We start from the raw sequence: 25,023 nt of genomic DNA, 5'->3' as shown, positions 1-25,023 counted from the left end.
GGTCACTTCCTCCATCCTTTGTCTAACAACTGACAGCCCCAATGCTAACATAATTACTGTTACAATTTATTAGTTACAGCATCACTTCCTTGGCCTCTCTTCAATAATTTCACCCTGATCAGTAGCTTTCTTCAACTTTATTTTAACAACAGCCTGTGCCTGCATGAATTGATAAGATGTAGTGATATTAATATAAAAGTGTTTGTATTGCTTGTATGCTGACCAGGCATGTGGACTAGCTAAGACAATAGAATGGTAAACTTGGACCTGTATGCATAGTCAATGGTCAGACTATTACAGCTGTTTGATGCTCAGGTTACAGTTTAATGTCCAGCTCACAGATATAGTGTCCCAAGGTTGATGTATAACCTAAGGGTTTGTCATTAAGTGTGTTAATTAACTGGAGATATGACATATACCTAAGGTAACGAGATAGGACAGGCAGAACCAATGACCCGAGTGAAACTCGACAGGTGAAAAGTGTCCCGAGTCGTCATTGTGGAAGATAAAATTGCCTGTGGTCAGCCTAGGTTAAATTTCTTTATTTGTCTGTTGCTGGTTGTTAAGTTTGAATATGAACTGAAGCACCTGCAGAAGAGATCCAATACCTAGATAACCACACCATCAGGTGTGATAAAAGTAAATACACAGGGTATCTGCAGTGATCAATGACTGATATATTCACAGAGTCTGTAATTAACAAAAGGATTTGTTGGTAAAGACACAGTAAGATATTAAAGATGGACAAAGTAACATTATAATTATGGGAATGGACAAAGTAGACATTGTTAGAAATAACAAAGCAACATATTATAAGGATGGGGAAACTAAAACATTATAATGATGGACAAAGTAACATTACAAGGATGGACAAAGTAACATTACAAGGATTGACAAAGTAACATTACAAGGATTGACAAAGTAACATTACAAAGATGGACAAAGTAAGAAATTGTAAGAGCTAATAAAAAAGCAACATATTATAAGGATGAGCAACTAAAACATTATAATGATGTAACATTATATAGATGTCATAATGCTTAATACTAATGGAAAAATGGTAGTGTTGTAAATATTATTTTATGGAAAACCATAGTAACATGGTGGGGAAGATTGTCGAGATGACTACACCAATAACATTGTAAACAAAATCACAGTGTCTGCCCCGGCCATCACATAATTTAAAGATGAGAATGATGATCAAACAAATGATTCAAAAACCAGTTATGAGTGTAAACTTGATTGTACATAATTGACAAAGGTGAAAGGCAACAAGTGTTGGCCTCAGGGACAAAAATACAGCGCAAGTTTCCTGTCTTCAAAGAAACTGTTTTAGGAATACAGAATGCCTAAACACGTTTACCTATACACTTTGAGTACAACCTAAAGGGTTGGAGGCAATGATGATGTTGATAGTGGCCTAATGATCTTTAAACAGAGGGTGAACAGAAAATGACCTCGAGTGGCCGGACAACAATTGAAGGGTTATAGGAGATGATGTAGATAATACCAGCACTCTAAGCTGTTACCTAAGTGACCAGTGACCCCATCAGTGTCACAATATCTTGTGTCATAATCATACTCCAAGTATAAAGTGTTACAGATGTTGTGTGAGATATAATGGGATCTGTGGAATACAAAGTCTGGCACTGATCTGTTAAACGTGACAGATGCTGGCCTAACAAAGTTTCCCCGCGGTGAACAATTGTATAACAGCTTTTTTTGTGATCTGTAAATATTTCTGTCCTGTTCATGTTTTATCGAGTTACCAGTATATATAGTTTCAAATTTTTAATATTTGCTTGTTACATAATCTTTCCACGTGTATTAAATGTTAATATGAATACAGCCGTGAACTTTTGACCACATGCTGTACTTGTTGACAACTCCTAATCCATTGTATAACAATTGGTGGTAAGTATAAGGCAGGACCAGGCTTTAAATAACAGTGGGCCTTGCCTGGAGGTGATCTTGGGGTATGTGTGACCTTGGGATACATAGAATTGTTACAGGCTCATTCAGTTCTGTACTACAGCTTACATCTAGTGAGGGCAGGATATAGTTACCTGGTAGGTTTAAATATGTCAGCTGCAATTTTAAAATGCCATTAGCCACTGTGTGCATTGTATAATTATTGACAGTTGTTGTTGGCAGAGCTAGCCGAATGACCAATGACTGACCTCTCACTTAGGTGTCGTATAAAACACTTCTTTACTGATCCGTTTTTAAACACTGTGGAGTCTTAAAAATCTCTTGTTGTTGGAGATAGAGAACATTTAATGGTTGTTCAATGAGAATATTTATTATATCATGAATGGGTCTGAACATTTTCACTATTGTAAATGTGTTTCACACCAGTGAAAATTGATATGGTACGCATGTTCAAAAATATAAGATTCCTTTTTAAAACGTTTTTGTGACTCTGAAGGCAAAATTTTGAAACTGATGTGACGGTTGGTGTTTGAATATTCTACAAGAGCAATTTCTGGTGTACTAGCTCAGTGCTTTTTGACTTAAAATCAATCCATATCCTCACTTTATAACTATATACACACATATAAGAGCCATATAGAGACATGCATCCATAGGCTACCAATNCTTACAACTTCATACTCCTTGTGACTAATTGATTGTATTTCAATCAGATATGGTATATCCTTGGGATTAGGGAATGAGATATTTCATGAAGGAAGGGTAAATTCACCCATGGAATTGGGAAATATATCTAGTATTAATATTTAGTATTAATATTTAGTTATTTATTATTAAAAAATCCAGGTCAGCTGTACCGGCCCACTGTGGGCTCTTGTTTTGAATTTTTGTCTTAGACATGCAATTATGAAAAAAAAGGCATATAGAAAAAATAATACAAAGGTTTATAATTTTTATAAATTTTGGATAATTATAAGTGAGAAAACTTATTTCTCACATTATTTTTTTGTAGCATAATATGAAATTATATTAGCCATTACACTTTTGTTTAAATTAAGGAAAGCTTGAAAGCTTCCACATTTGACCTGAAATCAAGCCTTCAAATGATCAGCCAACAAAAGATCTAGAGACAGACATCAGGTCCCAGATGTAAGTGGAGACCCTTGATTAGCCTGTTGTGGCTTTAGTTGAGCTAAAGATAAGGTCATCAGGATACTTCCCAAAGCTGATTGATCTATATATAGAGCTCATCCCTGTCCATTCATTATACCCACACATCTGTGTGAGATCTACCCACGTACTCCTCCTATCTGTGTATATGTAGGTAAACACCAGTAGATGTAGGTGTTTCAGTGTTTTCCTGGTGTAGACCAGATTTTGAAGGTTTCTATACATTTTATATTTGTATCAGAAAAACATAATATCTGGATGGAAAAAAAGTTGAACATGAAATTGTGTGACCGTAAAAAATGGGTAGCTGCATTGATGTATCCAAAAAGTGTTTTGCTGCTAATACCAAATAGACTGTTTTGTTGGTCATGGCTGAGTGAGCGCACCCAATCGGTGTACCTGTACAGGTTTACCTGAAGCCTCCTCGTGTGTACACAGGCAAGTAAGTGGACCAGCCAAGGGAGTAGGTGAGCTTTAACGACTTCCAAACTATATGGCTAATGTTTAGACAAAGGATTACCTGACTTTGACCAGCTTGTTTTCTTGTGGATAATAATGCAGGTGTGATAAAAAAGCCATGGATTTACGTGTGTGATAGCCATATTCTGTGGGCATACAGATTGAACTGGTTGTACAATATATAGACACAAGACAGAGGACGTGTGAGCCTTACACATGGGGCTGGAGGTTGACGAAATGGAGGTAGGCATGCAACTTTATTCACACATATATATTACCAGCACAATCGTGGTCTAATACATGATCATGATGGGGTGGGTCTGAGAAAGAAGCTATATATTGCAGTGTTTGCTCACACCAGATACCAAACTTCAGAACTTGCAATACATATACCTGTCCATTTTACAGCTATTGCCACGGACTTAGATAACTAATCTAATTCCGTGCTATTGCGTTATGATTTATCTAACAAAATACTCAGTTGTTAACTAAGTAAGGTAGAGGTCTAGTTATGTCAGTGGTCTAGTTTTGATGTCATAGTAAATCATTCTCAGTAGTCAGGAATGTTAGTATTTCGGACATGATGCGAGGCATCACTTTAAGGTATAATGATAAAATGTCACATATTGATTTGATGTGTTCATATGAACTTGTGAATCATATGTAGAATTTGTATGTCAGCTGATATAATGATCTGTTTATAAACTCTGTTCATCAGAGATTGTATTACGATAGCAATGAGTTGTTTGTTTGTGAACACGTAGATCAAAGATGTGTTTGGTGACTCACTGTTAATTGTCGTGGATTATTGCCAAAACATTACAGAATTGTCAATGATATTTCAACTATGTCAACAGTAGATATCTATTTTTAGTGTAGGTTAATATGATATATATGATAATGAGACCTGGTTGTCTACTGGAGCATACCGACTTGTGTATGGCTTCCTAATGTCACTTAATTGACAGTAGAATTATTCTCACATATTTTATCCTTATACATGTGTTAACGCTTACATTTATTGTCATACTAATTAAAGGTGTGAACACAGTTCTAATCACGTGTATATAGTTATCACTATTTAAACGAGTTTCGATCATCATTAACTGATTGAATTAAAAGTGATTTGACCTTTGATCCTGACTAATTAAGTGCATGCGATTCTACCTGGTCCAGTCAGGATAGTCTGACCAATTACGTAATGGTCAATTTCAGCAGAGAAGGGTAGTGTACCTGTCAGGTGTACTGATAGAACCTGTCACTCACAGCTACCTCCACACCTAATCTACAGGTAACCTAAGCCCCTATAGTCATCATCTGCCAGGTTGGTTTGTTTACGCAGGAGCCAGATGAGTTTTATTGTTCTGTAATCAAATCATCTTTTACTGCATGCTGATGGCAGTTTTAGTACCGAAACAACATCCTAACAATCAGGTACAGCATTATAATGACCAGTTGTAACGTCATCATGACATCATAACATCTCTCCCACCTTGTTTGTGTCTCAAAGTCATCATCAAATGTATGTATAGATGATGAGTGTTATGTCATGTTAATCCTGTTCCTTACAGCTTGATTTATTACAATGTTTTGTTTGTCTTAAATTGACATTAAATCTGACAGATCTAAAGGATACTCATGGTTACTACACAGTACTTCTGTGCCTTTATAGCTTCTGATGATGGATGTCTAATTAATCATACGTTTTAATTTTGTACAACCCCTGCCTGAATTTGTAACTGCATGATGTTGGGTGATGGTCAGTGTCGACTATATACCATAATTGACTCATTGAGTTTTAACAGGGGGTTGGAAGTCCATATATATATCACAGTCCTTAACATGGGTTACTTCTGTTTTATTACATGGTGGTTTTGATAACGTGATATTTCAGTAGTTTACTAAGACCTTTCCGTCCTGCCACAAGTTGTTTTGATACTTTAAAAATATTTTCGTCAGTTTGATTTCGCTGTAATTTGCTTGTTGTGTTCAGTACATGTGTATTCCATGCACTCTTAAGACTCATCAGATGTTTTATCTTTGAAAATAGGACCAAAACATCCTATTTTTAGGTACCTATACCCAAATTACATGTACAATGTACTTGGTATGAAACAATTCTAGCACACCTTTAATGGTACTAATCAATTCCCAGCAATCAGGTACAATTGTACCTATATACCATAGACAGCCAGCTATATAGATAGACAGAAACATAATCTGTGTTAAATTGCATGGAAGAAAGGACAAAACTAGAGCAAATATTGCTGGAAACAGTTTATATAACCTTTGACCTTTCAGCTAAGCACTATCATTTACTGCCACCTGATGATGATATTTCCAGATCTTATAATTTATGTGGAAACAAGTATATATATAGTTATCGATCATGTGGAAACAAGTATATATATAGTTATCAACATCCAATGAGTGTTTCATATATATATATTCTAATCGGCCAAGTATAATATGTGCAAATTGACTCTAATGATGAAAACACTAAGTGTTAGAATTTTTAATTCAAGTACGTAATAGACTGAGTAATTATATCGGACAATTACCATACAGTTACATATTGTTCTTCATGTGGGAGTACTTAGTTGGTGAATAGTAGATGTATGATGGCTGTAGGTACACATTCCTCCTGATATAATGTACAATGTCTTTGGCATACTTTACATACCTATATAGGTTAGCTGTAAGTATAGGGGCTCTCACCTGATTAACCCGAGTGTAAGGACAGGTACATATTATCATTCCTTTTCTTTATAGTGCATGTTATTGCCGACTGTGTACATACTTATGCCCTGTAGCTCTGACCTTTGCCTTGACATACCTCAGGTAGAGCGTTCCTGTAGTACTGACCTTTACCTTGACATACCTCAGGTAGACCAGTTAATTGGGGATAGGTGATCAGGGTAAGTGATAATGATAATAAAGGGGACAACATCAGCTGTTATGCCTATATATATAGCTACACTGGGACTATGTGGTTATAATATAATTAAGACGTCCAGTGAATGGATACTTAATTATTAGACAGTCAACTGCTTAGATAACATATTCCTCAAAGTATTACTGTTAAACACACTACACACTCTTTTTTCTAAAATCATTAAATGTGTCAGGAAAAAAATCAGTTAATTCACGGATATATATCATTAAGCCACTCATCAGAAATATTCACTTTTTCACTCAGTTTAGGTCACAAAGTCTTTTAAAGGCAAATATAACAGAGATTGTGTAAGTGTTTTGTTGTGTTATCTGCCCACACCTATACCGGGGATAAATACTTGACAGTTTATGTCCATACATCACATTCCTCTACAAGGATCACAGTATATAAAGGTGGGAGTGATTAGGATGTTTGTCTTGAGTGGGACACAATTTACATCTGAATAATTACAATGATATACATTTTTTTTATTTTTTTTTTTATTTTTGTCTTTGTTCTATTGTGTAATGTTAAAGAATTTAAATAACACAGGTCATGGAATTAGCTTGCACAACTTATGTATTGTTGTTTGGTAGAAGATTATTCAGTCGTATTCTCTTTGTTCAGCATTAACTTTATTAAAGTTATGCTATAACAGAGCCCATTCAATTATAATGAATGAATGATTGGGATTTATACTGTCGGGAATGTATGATATGAATATGAACTGGCTTTAATGAGTTGTATTGTTGTAGCTGACCTCTTTTGTATATGACAGCAATTTTGAGTTAGAAGTGAATGACTATTGCAGTTCTAGTGTGAAGATCAATTTTAATAAAACTCTTCCTAAAGCTTCTGTGGCCTGTTTCGTCTTTGCATATTGCAGAGTTATCTTCTCTTGGGAGCAGGTATTGATTGTTACGTCACTTGTTTGTGAGAGTAACGTCATCAATTTTTGAGTCAAACGACGTAATTTTCTCACACAAACCAATGACGTAACAATCAATACCTGCCCCCAAGAGAAGGTAACTCTGCAATACGCAAAGACGGAATAAGATCAGGATATACACACATGGCATGTTGATAGATGGAATGGATGGATGTCAATGTTGTTCAATTATATTATCTTGTTCTTCATTTGAAGCCACGTGCACAGGAGCCAAAATTGGTAAAATGTTGAGACAAAATTTTCTAAAAATTGCAAGCCAACTAGTTGTGCATCCCAATAAGTTATGTTGAGGTCAGAGCTCAATTTTGAGAGGAGGCCACAGTCATAGGTCAGTTTGAAGTTTGTTTTAATGTTTTCAAACAGTTTGCAATATTTCAGCTTTTTCACTGGAATATAAGGAAATCATCTATTTTTCATAGTTTGCTGGATTTCAGGTTAATTAAAAATCGCTGGAATAAGGAAATGGTATTGAGGTCCTGGGTATGAATCCGTGGTCATGCCAGCTGTTGTATCTTTCCATTAGTGTTTACCTGTAGCTAACATTTCCATCAGCAGTGCCAGTAACTTGATAATTGTAGCATCTCTGTTACTGATGAAGTTCCTTACACCTGGAGAAGAAGTATAGCAATCTGAACATTAAACATGGGATGTATATATATATACTTCAGTTAAGCCTGTTTCGTGTCTGCTGACTGACTTATTTTTTATGGTATAGGGATGAAGTCAGGAACACAAGCTGACCTGTCTGCTAGTTGGCATTTATTATTTTGGCCAACCAAAAACTTAAGCCATGATAAAAAATAAATTAAACTGTTTGATTTAATTCTGTCATGAAGTTGACACACTGGTTGGTGAGATTGTGTGATGGTGAAATGGAAAACAACAGACAATTTGATACTTATATCTGATCAACTGTATCACATACAGGATGCATGGCAGGCTTTGTCGTGTGATTGCAGACATTGTCTGGTAGAGCAGGACTTGTAATGACAGTATAAGGTGACATATTGGGAACGTTGACCTGGAGATACATATGGAACATTTAGTCAGTTTGGTCACGACTGGAGGAATATCACCCAAACAAGACATTTACTTGAACTCATTGAATATCATTACCATACACATCTTGTCTAAATTATTTGGTCTGAATCACTGACCTGAGAAACCTATAGATTACATACTGTGAATGCGTAATATATGTTCTGTATTATATGTACATGTCTGATGTTTATATAAATCTGCCATCAACAGCCTATTGTTTGTGTATACGTATCAGCAGGCTATTATTAGTGCCCAGTCCTACTGAATAGGAGAGGAATTTTATTGAAGCAGGCAACAGATATAGACTGTGTCACATGCACTGAAATTTGAAATTTTGATAATTCTTTAAATATCATTCAAATTTTTAAGAGACACAAGAACACATACCAAACGTTTGTAGATAATTTGTTATTATATGTATTACAGTGGTTTACTCTACAGTTACGTTTATGTTTGTGTCATTTCAGGCAATCAGCCAGGGCAGTGAGGAGTCCTTGGACAAACACTCAAGTCTGCCTCACATGAAGAGCTTTGATGCAGTCGTCTTTGACGTATTGCGAGTTTCACCCGATGAATTTGCTGTAAGTGAAATGAAGTATCAAGGGGAGATAACTCTCTGACAGGAGTTTGCCTGCTGTAGCCAATTGCATGATCATACTGGAAACAGCTTGCTAACATTAAGCTCTGTGTGCAGAATAAAAAGTCCTTTTCTGTGATTTGTTCTTATAGGAAACATTGACGAAAATTGGTCTGATATTCCCATCACGGTCTGTTATATCTTTGTCATCTACTGACTACATTGCATATCACATATCCCAGTGATATGTGTATTTCTAACATTGATATGTGTATATTCCTCCCAGTGATATGTGTATTTCTCCCTGCAGTGATATGTGTGTTTCTCCCAGTGATATGTTATTCCCCCAGTGATATGTGTATTTCTAACATTGATATGTGTATATTCCTCCCAGTGATATGTGTATTTCTCCCAGTGATATGTGTGTTTCTCCCAGTGATAAGTGTGTTTCTCCCAGTGATAAGTGGATTTCTCTCAGTGATATGTGTATGTTTCTTCCAGTGATAAGTGTGTTTCTCCCAGTGATATATGTGTGTTTCTCCCAGTGCTAAGTGTATTTCTCCCAGTGATATTTGTATGTTTCTCCCAGTGATATGTTATTCCCCCAGTGATTTGTGTATTTCTAACATTGATATGTGTATATTCCGCCCAGTGATATGTGTATTTCTAACATTGATATGTGTATATTCCGCCCAGTGATATGTGTATTTCTCTCAGTGATAAGTGTATGTCTCCCAGTGATATGTGTATTTCTAACATTGATATGTGTATATTTCTCCCAGTGAAAAGTATATTTCTCCCAGTGATATGTGTGTTTATCCCAGTGATATGTTATTCCCCCAGTGATATTTGTATTTCTCCCAGTGATATGCGTATTTCTCCCAGTGATAAGTGTATTTCTCTCAGTGATATTTGTATTTCTCCCAGTGATATGGGGATATTTCTCCCAGTGATATGTTTATTTCTCCCAGTGATATGTGTATGTTTCTCCCAGTGATAAGTGGATTTCTCTCAGTGATATGTGTATGTTTCTCCCAGTGATATGTTATTCCCCCAGTGATATCTGTATTTCTCCCAGTGATATGGGGATATTTCTCCCAGTGATATGTTTATTTCTCCCAGTGATATGTGTATGTTTCTCCCAGTGATAAGTGTGTTTCTCCCAGTGATAAGTGTATTTCTCTCAGTGATATGTGTATTTCTCCCAGTGATATGTGTATTTCTCCCAGTGATATCTGTATTTCTCCCAGTGATATCTGTATTTCTCCCAGTGATAGGTGTATTTCTCCCAGTGATACGTGTGTTTCTCCCAGTGATAAGTGTATTTTTCCCAGTGATAAGTGTATTTTTCCCAGTGATAAGAGTATTTCTCCCAGTGATATGTTTATTTCTCCCAGTGATATGTTTATTTCTCCCAGTGATATGTGTGTGTTTCTCCCAGTGATATTTTATTCCCCCAGTGATATGTGTATTTTTCTCCCAGTGATAAGTGAATTTCTCTCAGTGATATGTGTACTTCTCCCAGTGATATGTGTGTTTCTCCCAGTGATATGTGTATTTCTCCCAGTGATAAGTGTATTTTTCCCAGTGATAAGTGTATTTCTCCCAGTGATATGTGTATTTCTACCAGTGATAAGTGTATTTCTCCCAGTGATATGTGTGTTTCTCCCAGTGATATGTGTGTTTCTCTCATTAGATCTACTTGCATCTGACACTCAGTGAACACCTGTTATGTGCCCTATGTGTCCTGTTAAATATTTACAAGCTAATCTTGTTATTTATGGTTGAGTAAATGATTTGATGGTGAATCCTGGCTCCATTGAACAAATCTATCGAGATCAGTTCAGTAAAGTCAGCTGGCGGCTGTGCGCTATATACTGTATTACACAGTGACTTAACATGTATGACCTGAGTTATAACCAGTGTATAACCAAGTACCCATAGTTCACATATCACTACTTCACAGAGGTCGTATTGTAACATAGTACTGGTAAAATTATAATTAGTAGTGTAACCGTAAATTCACCATCACATATCATTGTGTATAATATGATTTTGATAAGAATTTTAAGTCCGGAAACAGTGTTTTATCTTTGATTGAAGGTGTTACCGTATGGTTCGTAACTGCCGGGTTTTCTGCTCTCAAACCGAAAGTTATAACAGACTGTAGTTTATTACAACATATACATATATATATGACTGTGTGGTGTTGGTGTAAGGATTCTATTCAAAAGAGTATTTAAAAAGTGCAAAATATTAAATATATCAAATTACTTATCAGTTAACGAGTATGATGTATTGTTAGCTGATCATGACTTCACAATGTTTATACTGCTGTGAATAGACGTATGATGTTTATACTGCTGTGAATAGACGTATAATGTTTATACTGCTGTGAATAGACGTATGATGTTAATACTGCTGTGAATAGACGTATAATGTTTATACTGCTGTGAATAGACGTATAATGTTTATGCTGCTGTGCTGCTGTGAATAGGCGTATGATGTTTATACTGCTGTGAATAGACGCATGATGTTTATACTACTGTGAATAGATGTATAATGTTTATACTACTGTGAATAGACGTATGATGTTTATATACTGCTGTGAATAGACGTATGATGTTTATACTGCTGTGAATAGACGTATGATGTTTATACTACTGTGAATAGATGTATAATGTTTATACTACTGTGAATAGACGTATAATGTTTATACTACTGTGAATAGACGTATGATGTTTATATACTGCTGTGAATAGACGTATAATGTTTATACTGCTGTGAATAGACGTGTATTTTGTATATATATGAATGGTCACTGGGTCTAGACAGGTAATGCTGCATAAAACCTGGAGCGTTTACGTAGGAGTACTAGTATTACATGTATACTGTGTATAAAGTGTACATGTAAGTGCAATGAGTTCTAAACTTCCTACACAACATACAACAGGAAAACCATTAAAGCAATATACATTACCGTGTACAGATATTGTAAAGATGGCCCTAGAAAGATAACGTCTTTGTTATGATCAGCTTTCAAAAGTTATCTAAGTAAATACAGTACCAAAGTGTTCACACAGTAGGAATTGATCATTTGATTAAAAGCTATAGTAGTCGCAATTCAAACCTTCAGAAGTATGAAATCCAAGCCTGTGCTGAAACGTTTTATCTGGGATATGTATAGTGGCCAGAGTACAATGTGGGCGTCGTTAACTGACATGTACACCTATATACATATTCTGTCCTCAACAAAATGTTTGTAGAGTTAAATTGTGTATTGCATACCTTACCACCTACACATATCAATGATAAAATCATTCATGAAGTATGCACAGTTGTTTATTGGAAATAACATGCAGTTATACTGGAGTGTAGAATTTGGACATGACACATATATGTAAAAGTTAAGACAAGAGACATCAATGATTTACCTCTTTGTAGGTAACTCNCCCCCTAAGTATTACCTGGTACAACCCCCCTCCCCCTCCTGTTACATCGCCATGTGACTCATGTCCTCTAGGCTTGCCCAGCTGATCTTGTTGTGTCTGCTGTCCTTCTACCATACCTGCTCTGTGCGTGGGAGGGCTGGTATCATGTAAACAAGGGTGTATAAGGAAAAAAATTGGTTTGATGATGTGTTTGTTGGAAATTTGTCAATAATGCATATTCTAATTGTATGTTATTATCGTGTGTATGCAGCTGCCTATAATTTATATCTTTACACATGACTGGGTGCAGATTCCTGAATTACGAGATCTTTACAGAGCAATCCTAATAGGTTCTAGCTGAATGGTCGGCCTGGGAGAGCACCAAACCGTACAGCATATATAATATAATGTATGTGCATATATCAGAGAGTGGGGGTGGTGGGTGGGTCAGTTTTGATACAAACAGAGATGGCTTACCATGCAATGGGGTTTAATCTGTTATGAACAAAGTTGTTGGTACAAACAGATATCGTTAGAAGTTGATTACTTGACCTGCATGCACAGTATCTGTTGGTTTTTGAGGGTTGGAGCAGCCCTCAAGTCTATCCTTGTGAGGTTTACATGTGTTTACTCCATCCCGCTGGCTCTCTGTCGGCGTTCAAGGTTAAAGCTAAACTGTTTAAATCCCATCAAACACATGGAGATCTACAAAATATAAGAATAAAAAGGGCCATAAAGATACTTCTTACCTATAGTATTAGAGGTCAATGTCCGCCTGTGAAGTTCCTTGGAGGTTTTCACATAATGATTAAATAGTCACATAAAGAATGTAACAGTCATTATGGATATAAATGTGTACCTCAAATTAAAGGGTACCAGGAATATAGTGTGTAGTGTTTTTGTTTGTGAATTGAGTATCATGGTTATGAATAAAACAAAGTTAGAGAGGATTGTTATATGTCTGATTGTTTTTAATTATTTGTTCATGGTAAAGGATGATAATGGTAACATTTTTGTCCAGATTTAGAATAACTGTAGAGGTTAAATGAGAATGCCTTTATTCCGTGTCAGAGCTCCAACTAACGTAGAATCTAATGAGAAATGTTGCTGTTTTCAGAGCCAGATAACATTGATGGATTTACCTGTGTTCAAGTCTATACTGCCAGATGTAAGTATTACTACTTTATTGGAACATTGTAACAGCACTTTCCATTGGTTAATAATTATTGGACAATGATACATGAATCTGTTTGTCTTATCTCCCCACAAACCATGCACATGCACCACTCTTCCAAAGGTTATAATTATATATATATATATATAACTAGTTGGATATCTAAAAGGTAGGCAGTAGCGTTAGTTGTAGGTTTGACTCTTTCAGGGTGGTTTATTTGGGTGGGTTTTTTTTGTGGGGGGCAGGGATTGTGCATTATATATTTTAATTGGTCCTAATTCACTATTATTTTCCACTTTTCTTAGATAAATGAATTCTTTGATGTGTTTCATTTCAATTTTATTCAACTGATCTGTTAAAAAATATTGGTTCAAAATCGTGAAAGTGTTCTATTTATATAGTATAGTAGTGTCACCTTGCACACACGTTGAACAAATGATAACTGGTTTGACAGGTAATGCGCTTTATATACCCTGCGAGACCCATACTCATTACCAAGCAAGGACAAACTAAAATGTCTGCCATTCCTAAGAAACGATAGTCGGAAGAGATGGGGAAGTTCTCAAAACAAGAAAAAAAAAAATTAAAAAAAAATCTCAATTGAAAGCTTTTAAACTTGCACTGTCAGCTTTAATGAACTATTTTCTTTTTCCTTTTCAGGAATTAACATCATGTGCATGGACTACAAAAGAAAAACTCATCAAGGCTCCTAATGTTGTTGGATTTACAAGGAGATTTAACCATGTAAGTGTTACTATTGATGTGAGAATGAAAGACCATCCTATATTTAGATAAGTTTATATACAAAGTCCTGATACCACCACACCATAGATGTCTATACTGAAGTTGTCGCTCTGTAGAATAGATGTCTATACTGAAGTTGTCGCTCTGTAGACACTATTGGTCTGTACTACTTCACTACTGAACCCATTTTATTGAAAACATTGCACACATTTTACCCGTCACTAAACTGGTGCATGTGTTATCGACCTCCATGTAGTTTCCTTGGATATTGATGAGAGAGTTTTGACTTGGTTACTTACAAAGCCTTGTCCCGTCTACTACTCCAGTACAGTACAAGGTGGGTGTTAGCAACATTTTATAACATAGTGATGGCGTTTGAATATTTTACATGAGTGAAGATTCTCCTCCATATTAAAAACAATTAAAATGTAATTTCATGCCATCCTAATTACCATCAATATTTTCTTTCTTTATACCCTGTCAGACATTAGATTTAATCGGGCATCTCGGAAAGCAATTATTTAGAATAGGGGTTATGTTGGTGTATTAATTACCTCACGATGATAGTTCTAGTTTAAAAGACAATGCAGATCTCATATGAAAACAAGAAAAACACCTTTTGTCATGTATGAAAACGTATTAAATAGCTTGTTTACCTGTACAGAAATAAAGAGTAACCTATATAGCTAGCTACCAGTCCACCATTGGGGAGGCCTGTATCTATAAATCTTTATCAGTGTAGGTGGCCTTTTCTGTGGTTGGCTATAAAACTGCCAGCTTTTTACTATATATCCAACAGCTGTTAAAGTTACATCAGTTATAAAGCATATGTCCCATCACTTAGCCCCTAGGTTTATATCTATACCAACAAAATACTCTGTCATACACATCTACAGCCATATTGTTTGATGAAAATGATGTGTAGTACTAGCACATATGATGGACCAAATATAACACGTACTGCACAGTAAATGATAACATCCTTATATTGACCCTATATAACACTTCACAGTAAATGATAACATCCTTATATTGACCCTATATAACACTTTACAGTAAATGATAACAGCCTTATATTGACCCTATATAACACTTCACAGTAAATGATAACATCCTTATATTGACCCTATATAACACTTCACAGTAAATGATAACATCCTGATATTGACCCTATATAACACTTCACAGTAAATGTTAACGTCAATCTTAGCCAATGCATTGAACTGCTCATTATATGATAACATCTTAATATTGACCTGGAATTGTCACCGACTTTTCTGTGAACTAGATACTTGGTCCTGGGGACAAGACCAATGGGTTGGGTGATGTATGGCTTGTTTGTACACTGATTGAAGACGGGGAATGTTTGTAACCAGAGACTGGCCTACATTATAAGGTGTTTACTATAATAAACCACCAGTCCTGGTATGACAGGAAGCTGTGTAATGTGAGGGATTCACAAATTCAGCTGTATTGTTATCATATAAAGCTTCTATACTGTATACTGTATTTTAGGTCTGTTTAAGTCTTACCAGCTGTGGTTATAATTAGTTGTTGAATGTACATATATACCTATAGATGACATTATGTATTGTTTTCTCATTACAGGTAAATTTCTGGGTCCAACGTGAAATTCTAACCTGTCAGACATTAAAAACTAGGTCAGATGTTTTAGCCCATTACATAAAAATAGCAAAGGTAAGCTTATTAATGTTATTAGTTTAATTTATACTGTCTTAACTCAGGAAAAAAACAACCAGATTAGACTCATTTTTCTTGTATTTTTTTTTTCTCCCAAGTTTGTTATAACAATGCAAATGCCAAATTGTTTTGTTATCAACAGCAAAACCTGCAAAATATTTGTCATTTGATTTGTTTACGCATTCCCTCATGAATTAACATATTGCGTTTTTCAGAAATAGTGATTGTATGTTTGGTTATATATAATAATGCTTTGGTTAAAAAAGGCAAAAAATTGCCTTCAAAGTAACGATATTTCTGAAAGGAATTGTCACAATATATATATATCAAGGTTGTCAACTCATGTTTTTTATGTTTCAGAAACTTTTAGATTTAAATAATTTACATGCAGTGATGGCGGTGCTGTCAGCACTACAAAGTGCAGCAATATTTCGGCTGTCCAAGACATGGATGGTAAGTGATATCATATCATATGACTTGATTGGTCCTCATCATCGTACATATATTGGTTGCGGTGAGGATTTGATGTGTTTCACAAAATATACAGTGCTGGACAACAATTCTTAAAGAAAACCACAAAGCATCACAGAAACATTCCGTCATTGCCTCAGTTTTTGTTTTTTTGCATCATATAAGCCAGAAATTCCACCTGTATACACAGGTAATCTATATATATATATAGGTGTCAGTGTACACAGGTAATCTCTCTCTATATATAGGTGTCAGTGTACATGTAGGTAATCTATATATAATAGGTGTCAGTGTACACAGGTAATCTATATATAGGTGTCTGTCTACACAGGTAATATATATATATATAGGTGTCAGTGTAAACAGGTAATCTATATAAAGGTGTCAGTGTAAACAGGTAATCTGTATAAAGGTGTCAGTGTACACAGGTAATCTCTCTCTATATATAGGTGTCAGTGTACATGTAGGTAATCTAAATATAATAGGTGTCAGTGTACACAGGTAATCTATATATAGGTGTCAGTGTACACAGGCAATCTATATCTAGGTGTCAGTATACACAGGCAATCTATATATAGGTATCAGTGTATACAGGTAATCTATATAAAGGAGTCAGTGTAAACAGGTAATCTATATAATGGTGTCAGTGTACACAGGTAATCTATATATAGGTGGCAGTATACACAGGCAATCTATATATAGGTATCAGTGTATACAGGCAATCTATATAAAGGTGTCAGTGTAAACAGGAAATCTATATAAAGGAGTCAGTGTACACAGGTAATCTAAATATAGGTGTCAGTGTAAACAGGTAATATATATATATATAGGTGTCAGTGTAAACAGGTAATCTATATAAATGTGTCCGTGTACATAGGTAATCTATATATAGGTGTCAGTGTACACAGCTATTCTATATATATAGGTGTTGGTATACATAGGTATTCTTTATACAGGTATCAGTGAACACAGGTATTCTATAGACAGATATCTGTATATACAGGTATTCTATATATACATATCTGTATACACAGGTTTTCTATATAGTGGTGTCAGGTTTAACTATATTAGAATCCAAAGTTTAATCAGTAGGTTTCTTTACGAGGAAATGTTATAGCCAGACAGATTTATAATCACAATCCGTGAATCATGGTGGATTGTATTTCTGCTAGGCTTCCATTTGGTTGATAATTGGTCACTAGATAGAAGACACACTGAATGTCTGAAACCGACATCAAATCCTCAACTATCTCTCCTGGTTAATTACATTTACTTCTGATCTAGAATTACACTACCATTCTCTACCAAGAGAAGTTAGCGTGTTATTGAGTTCTCTTTTTAACTCGCCTCAAAGTAAATTGAGTGCAGTCTTGTTTTTAAGGTGCAAGTTTTGTATAGTGTATGACAGGTACCAGATTTCTGTAGCTTACTCCTTCTGTACTATATAAAACAGTTTGTTATATCAGTAATGTCTGTAATTGTAGAAGTTTTGAGGTACCGCTTTCCTATCCTTGTAGTGATATACCAAGTAAATACTCTGAATTAATAAAAACGTATTGTTTTCCAGATGTTGTCTAGGCGAGACAAATCTACGTATGAGAAGATCGCAGATCTGTTTTCTGAGAACAGTAACCGACAGAAGTTACGAGACTACATGGACAATGTGAAACACCCCTGTGTTCCTTACTTAGGTGGGTACAACCAAGTGTCGTGTAGTTCTGGCTGGGGTTTAGTTAAGACAGGCTCCACTGTATATCTATATTAGGGTGTACCTGGTAGTCTATCATTTCTGGATTGGATTGAGTCAGTTAAGACAGGCTCCACTGTATATCTATATTAGGATGTACCTGGTAGTCTATCATTTCTGGATTGGATTGAGTCAGTTTAGACAGGCTCCACTGTATATCTATATTAGGGTGTACCTGGTTGTTTCTCACCACCACAAGGCTGTGCTATGAAGTGAGGGTAATCACACTCGATCAGTTTAGCATGCTGCTAAAGGCTCTATGTATAATATCCCAGGCAGTTTCCATAATCGAACACGCGTTAGAGCCAGGTTGTTTGAGGATGTTTTTATCAGTTGATCGTGTTAATACAACATGTGTATTACATAACTTGTACTGGTGGAGGCTGTGCTTCGCCACAACTTGTCAGAAGCGTGTGCTTTTGATGAAGTGATATTGATTATTCTTTAGCGAATGCAAACGCAGTTATGGCATTTTCTGATTACAAACAATCAAAAGTACAAACCCTGGAATAAATATTTGATTGAAGTGAACAATTTCATTGTGTTCCAATTTTCATTTGTTTCTCTGTTGACATTTTCAACAAGAAAATCAGTGATTTTACATTGGATTCACTTTTTTCAAGAAAACAATGTCTGTATCTTTTGAGCTTAAAAATCACAACAAAATATCAACTTTATTTTGTCTAAAAAAGTGTGGTTCAGATTTTAAATCTTATGAAGAGATACTTTCAAAATAACTTACATAACATCTGAAATTATTTGCTTGATGGAATAGTGGTGTCTGATGAAGGCCATATGAGAAAAGACTCAATACACACTATCAGATAGGTGTTCTAGGTTTGTACCTCACTGATCTGTAGCTGTAGTGAGTACAAAGGTGAAAAGATTATTGAGTATCAATACACACTATCAGATAGGTGTTCTAGGTTTGTACCTCACTGATCTGTAGCTGTAGTGAGTACAAAGGTGAAAAGGTTATTGAGTATTAATACACACTATCAGATAGGTGTTCTAGGTTTGTACCTCACTGATCTGTAGCTGTAGTGAGTACAAAGGTGAAAAAGTTGTTGAGTATCAATACACAATATCAGATAGTTTTCTAGGTTTGTACCTCACTGGTCTGTAGCTGTAGTGATAATACAGAAGTTTGATATCTGAAGAATGTTGTATGAATGACAAAGAGTTTTGAGTATCATTAGATGTGATTGATATTGTAGGCCTGTACCTGACAGACCTGATCTATATTGATGTGGCCCACCCCCACTCGGGTGGCCTGGAGAGTCACCCACGCCGCATCCAGATGAACAACATCCTGCGTGTGATCGCTGATCTCCAGCAGTCATCCTACGGTAAGTCTGGCCATACACATTACTTATGCTATGGAATTTCAAAACAATAGCAAGTGTATATAATAGAAAAACAAACGCATGGAAATATGTAGGTCACAATCCTAGTCCTATTTCGATCAGAAATATAATAAGTTTGGTAAAAATCGATGTAATACATGGTAAAGGCCAATGTAATACCTGATAAAGGCCAGTGTAATACCTGATAAAGGCCAGTGTATTACCTGATAAAGGTCAGTGTAATACCTGATAAAGGTCAGTGTATTACCTGATAAAGGTCAGTGTAATACCTGATAAAGGCCAGTGTAATACATGGTAAAGGTCAGTGTATTACCTGATAAAGGTCAGTGAAATACCTAAAAGAGCCAGTGTAATACATGAAAAGGTCAGTGTAATACATGATAAAGGCCAGTGTAATACCTAATAAAGGCCAGTGGAATACATGATAAAGGCCAGTGGAATACCTGATAAAGGTCAGTGTAATACCTGATGAAGCTCACTATAATATCTGTTGAAGGTCAGTGTGATTCTTGAAGTTGGGTTTATGTGATGTCTTATATGAGTAATGTCTTTTCAAGTTCAGTTGAAAGAATCCTGAATCAAGACCTTTGATAAGTTTTTTCTTACCTTTTCAGACCACTTACCTGTTCTGGATCATGTCCAAAACTACCTGCGGTCAGTGAGGTACATTGAGGAGCTGCAGAAGTTTGTGGAGGATGACAACTACAAGTAAGTAAAAGGCAGTCCCTATCAACTGCAATGTCCCTGTCCATGAAATAGTAAATTAACTCATACATTTCATATTGGAGGTCAGTACTATCAGTGTCCTCTTCACTCGTTTGAGATGGGGAACAGTACATACAAGAATATCCTTGTTGCTTTATGTGGTTGTTACTTTCTGTAAAACACATCTGATGTCAAGTTTATTTTCACTTAATACAAACTATTTATTGACTGTGGACTCTCTTTTAAGACTTTCCCTGAAAGTGGAGCCACCGATGTCTACCCTGTCCACATCCAAGGAAGATGTTCAGATAATGGTGGCACCCCCTTCTCCAGCTACAGAGCCTCGGCACAGCAACCATCTCACTCCAAGTGCCACAGTTTCTACCACAAAGCAAGTCCAGTGCCACAGAAAGACCAAAAGCTTAAGTGCCAAGTAAGTATCTGTTGATCTTTAAACTGTACTCTGACCACATCCTCACACTGAAACACTAACACTATGTTAAGTTTGGATCTATTAAGGAAGATTACTATTATATCCATTGACAACACCATTTTACCAGATAAATTTGAATAAGTATCATTTGGATAAATTTAAACACAGTTTGCACAAAGCTGACAATTTGTATATCAGATGTGCCCGACCGACCTCTGTAGTAATAGTAAGATATATTAATAGTAAGATCTATTGTTTGACTCAACTCACAAGGATTTTTTTACCTCAGTTTCATGAGCAATGGGCAGCAGAAACAGTCAGCAGAGAAAACCTTCAGTCTGCCATCCAAGACAACAGCACCGTACATCCAGGGGATCCGCCACCTGCTGGACGACAGCGTGCTGGAGGAGTCGCCCTGTGCATCCAGCGATGGATCTATATGTGGCAAGTTCTCCACCACTACCAGTACGTGCACATGCTTGCTTTACATATCAGCCCTCACGACTCGCAACAAAGCAACCACAGAGCGGCTTCTGATTGGTCAAAATTTAGATATTGTTTGATTTTTATGAAAATTGGTATATAGGGGTATTGGGGGACTGCTGATTCAACCGCATAGGTTTCGTTGCCATACCAATCATATAGCAACAACACAGAGGCTTCTGATTGGTGGAAATTTAGATATTGTTAGATTTTTATAAAAATTGGTACTTAGGGGTATTAGGGGACTGCATAGGTTTCGTTGACATACCAACCACATGGAGGCTTCGGATTGGGCGAAATTCAGATATTGTTCGATTTCACTCAAATAGTATGTAGATGTTTTATGGCATTACGATCCTTTTCTGATGCATCTTTGGGGTAGTTTGGGGGACTTCTGTAATGGTCCCCATTACAATTACTACTTGTTTCAGTAGTTTTTGCAGTCAATATTACTGCAAAAACTGATCTAGTGATTTTTTGGTCATTTTCTTGACATGATCATTAAAGGTCAGTTTGGGAGTGTTTATGTTATATGACCACACTCTGAATTCCGTTTTCAGTACATTGCAGAGATATCATCAAACGTAAGAAATTATGTATGGCATAAAACAACTCTAAAACAAGCATGTTCTCAGATTAAAGTACAATGAATCCTGCCCTGACAACTATACTCTCATATATTTCCGAAATCAGTATCCCACATCCCATATTTACTTCAATATCCCCCCCCCCCCCCCCCCATCTCTGAAACACTGCTCAACTACCTATTTAAAAAATGATGCATGGAATTGGCTGTTTCTCTTTTTATATATCGAAACAGCTGATTTTTTATCCTCAAGCTCTTCCATTCTTTGGCAATCTTCCTGGCTTTTCAAAACAGTTGCTGATTTTACTCCCACATGCATCCCATTACAGATTGATGATTGTCGTGCATTGTCAAAACATTCCCGAGTTAATAAAAGAGGCTTTTGTATCATACATATAATGGTATTACTGTTCCAAACAATAAACTTATTTAGATATGTTGCACTGCTGAAGAAAATGCTTGCACACCATACATATTTATGTTAATGACAGCTGCATAGTACATACTTCGTGATCTGTTCTCCATCCTATTTCACAACTAAACCTCTGTCACCATGAGAACAGGAATAAGGACTGGGTATTAGGTTCAAAGTTAATACGGCAGAAATGTTTACCATACAAAGTTCTGAATATGAAAAGAGTTCATAGTGTACATTAATGTAGATAGTGTTGGTGACTTCTCATGGTTAAACTTGTATGCTGAAGATTTATTTTGCATTTGCTTTTTGTTGTTGTTTATATATAATATACTCTGTGTTGCTTTTAAATGCATTGCAGTTTTACATATGGATTTTTTTTGTAATTTTTGATCCCTTGCTTATGCTTATATAAGCTGGTCTAAACAAACCAATTAAATCAGCAAATGAAGTTAACAGATTGAGAAGACTATGATATGTATTTAATATGTTTTCATATGAAGATTGATAAACACACCTTAAAGATTTTCAATAGAAAAGTAGCTATCTAATTTATAACTCTCTGTTAAATAGAAATTGGAACACAGCAAATTAAAGCATGTTTTTTCTACCTGGACATATTTTAATGAAATTGCATTTTGTGTATAGCTGAAGGATCAGAGGTATTTGACACAAACTCTGTGGATCAACCGGAGATGTTCTGGCCGGCTCGAAACCAGTAAGTAAAGATTGGCACATCGTCAGTAGACTAGAATAAGGACAACAATGGTAATCACAAGAAAACTAAAAAAAAAAAAAGTTGTAACACAAACGGTAATATGATAAAAGAAAATATATGTAGATGTCTACAGAGCAGCCATGACTGACCTGATACTCTCTCTGTTACAGTATGACATGGAGGGAGTCGGACGACATCCGCGAAAATTTCCAACAGAGCTTTACTTGTGAGGGGTGCTTACGGAGGAAAACAATTCTCAAGGAGGGAAAGAAACCCACTGTGAGTAATGGTCTAGGGGAGATAACTTTCAGTTTATAAAAATTGTCAATAAAGTCTTACTTTAACTTAGGAATACCTAAAAAGAAGTTAATTGATAAAAGAATAATAAAAAGTAAGCAGTATTAATTGTCAAATCAAATCAGAAGTGATGTTTAGGTGAAATAGATAACTACCACTTAGAGATAATGTGTGACATGTGTACTTGTATAGGTGACGTCATGGACAAGGTATTGGGTGGCCCTATGGGGCACGTCGCTACTCTATTATCCAGCCAAGTCTCTACGGGGCGGTGACCGTCAGTCTGTAAGTAATACCCTCCAACACATACACTGTGTTTACTTTTAATGTTTTGATAACAGATGTTCAAGAAACTAGGGTAATGTTGTAATGTAAAATATTGTTTGTGCAAGTTTTAAATCAATATCAAGAACTTTGAGTCTATTGCATTGCGTTTAAAACCTCCATGGAGAGGACTTTGATGACTCCAATCCATATTGTATAGTTTGCAATAAAAATATGGTTAAACTAACCTTTTCTTAAAGCTGTTTGAATTTTATTATAATTGTTTAATTCTCCAGCTTTTCCTACTCAAACCTGTAAATATTAACAGTACATTTATGGCGAAGGATATTTTTACCCTCTCTATGATTTTTTATGCCATATGTGTAAACAAATCAATAGGCGGCTTCTTTCATTTCCTATTTGGTTCTTTTTCAGTTTAAAACCAACCCCAGTAAAATGACATCAGTTGTTGGCTGGATGGTGGTAATGGGAGATAATCCACTACAACCAGATGCATTCCAGTTAACAGATCCAATGAAAGGTAGGCAGCCGTTCTGCTCTTCACGTCTGTCTGGGGGAAATATCGGGGCATTTTAGCTACCTTAGACACAAGCTTGCATTGATTATATCTTGGGAACTAATTAAGTGAACTTGCTGTTTTGTTTAACCCTTTCACCCCTATGTAACTTAAGTAGACTCTTCCATGCATTGATATGGATGAGCCCATTATGGTCTACAGTGGTGAAAGGGTTAAAAATTGCCTACATATGCAGTAAATTGAAGGAAAGACACACATCTTTGTAATAACTCGTACATGAAAGAATTCACACACAAATATTCACTGTTTACTTAATGTGAATGCCCTTTTGTAGTAAAGTCATTATAATAAAAAAATAAAGAAAATGAGGAAATAAAATTTGATGTTTTGACAGAAATGATTGTCAACGAATAAAAAAAGTTGATGAAGAATTTGTTTAATCAAAGTGCGAAAAACTTTCTAAATCTCATTTTGAATTTGACAGAATTTCAGTCTCGTTTATGTTATATTTAAATCAAAGAGAAAAATAACTGCTCTAATATTATACTGCAGTAGTAAAAATATAGAAAACGTGTTCCCATGTCTTGTAGCTATTTCTTGTCTAGTAGCTATTGTATAATAAAAGTCCGTCAATGCTAGTTGTATATTTTTTGCCATTCAGTGATGTACTAGATTACAGAGTGAACAAATGTCGTGTTGTATTACAGGTAATGTGTACAAGTTCCGGGGAGGCAGCCAAGCCATGGCGTTAACATGGTGTCGACATCTCAGCGAGGCCACAAAGCGCTTCCAACCGAAGGTTAGTCCTCGATGACTCAATCTAACTTGGTTGCTTACCAAGTCGTAGAATCACTAGCAATTTATATTATTCAAGACTTTTTTCATC

General features: G+C 35.8%; 1 protein-coding gene across 10 annotated transcripts in view; it reads left to right on the top strand.

The window, feature by feature from the left end:
* LOC110461813 (ras-specific guanine nucleotide-releasing factor RalGPS1-like) overlaps nucleotides 1-25,023 on the top strand; it is a 98,552-nt gene that overhangs the window by 70,551 nt on the left and 2,978 nt on the right. For 7 of the 10 annotated variants that reach the window (XM_021515489.1, XM_021515495.1, XM_021515492.1 and 4 more), the window contains 16 exons: nucleotides 8,954-9,067; nucleotides 13,612-13,662; nucleotides 14,329-14,412; nucleotides 16,021-16,110; nucleotides 16,474-16,566; nucleotides 18,152-18,275; nucleotides 19,549-19,680; nucleotides 20,313-20,406; nucleotides 20,651-20,836; nucleotides 21,126-21,301; nucleotides 21,880-21,903; nucleotides 22,969-23,038; nucleotides 23,209-23,317; nucleotides 23,528-23,620; nucleotides 24,035-24,140; nucleotides 24,845-24,936. In XM_021515489.1, coding sequence (XP_021371164.1) covers nucleotides 8,954-9,067; nucleotides 13,612-13,662; nucleotides 14,329-14,412; nucleotides 16,021-16,110; nucleotides 16,474-16,566; nucleotides 18,152-18,275; nucleotides 19,549-19,680; nucleotides 20,313-20,406; nucleotides 20,651-20,836; nucleotides 21,126-21,301; nucleotides 21,880-21,903; nucleotides 22,969-23,038; nucleotides 23,209-23,317; nucleotides 23,528-23,620; nucleotides 24,035-24,140; nucleotides 24,845-24,936 — 1,638 coding nt within the window. Of the gene's footprint in view, nucleotides 1-3,293; nucleotides 3,805-8,953; nucleotides 9,068-13,611; nucleotides 13,663-14,328; nucleotides 14,413-16,020; nucleotides 16,111-16,473; nucleotides 16,567-18,151; nucleotides 18,276-19,548; nucleotides 19,681-20,312; nucleotides 20,407-20,650; nucleotides 20,837-21,125; nucleotides 21,302-21,879; nucleotides 21,904-22,968; nucleotides 23,039-23,208; nucleotides 23,318-23,527; nucleotides 23,621-24,034; nucleotides 24,141-24,844; nucleotides 24,937-25,023 lie in introns of those variants that run through there. The other 3 variants (XM_021515499.1, XM_021515491.1, XM_021515490.1) reach the window with 3 other exon arrangements.

Source organism: Mizuhopecten yessoensis, unplaced genomic scaffold (assembly GCF_002113885.1).
Source record: "Mizuhopecten yessoensis strain PY_sf001 unplaced genomic scaffold, ASM211388v2 scaffold10685, whole genome shotgun sequence".
NCBI classification, from domain to species: Eukaryota; Metazoa; Mollusca; class Bivalvia; order Pectinida; family Pectinidae; genus Mizuhopecten; species Mizuhopecten yessoensis.
Note: the sequence above shows the minus strand (reverse complement) of the source record. Positions and strands in the feature narration are given on the sequence as shown.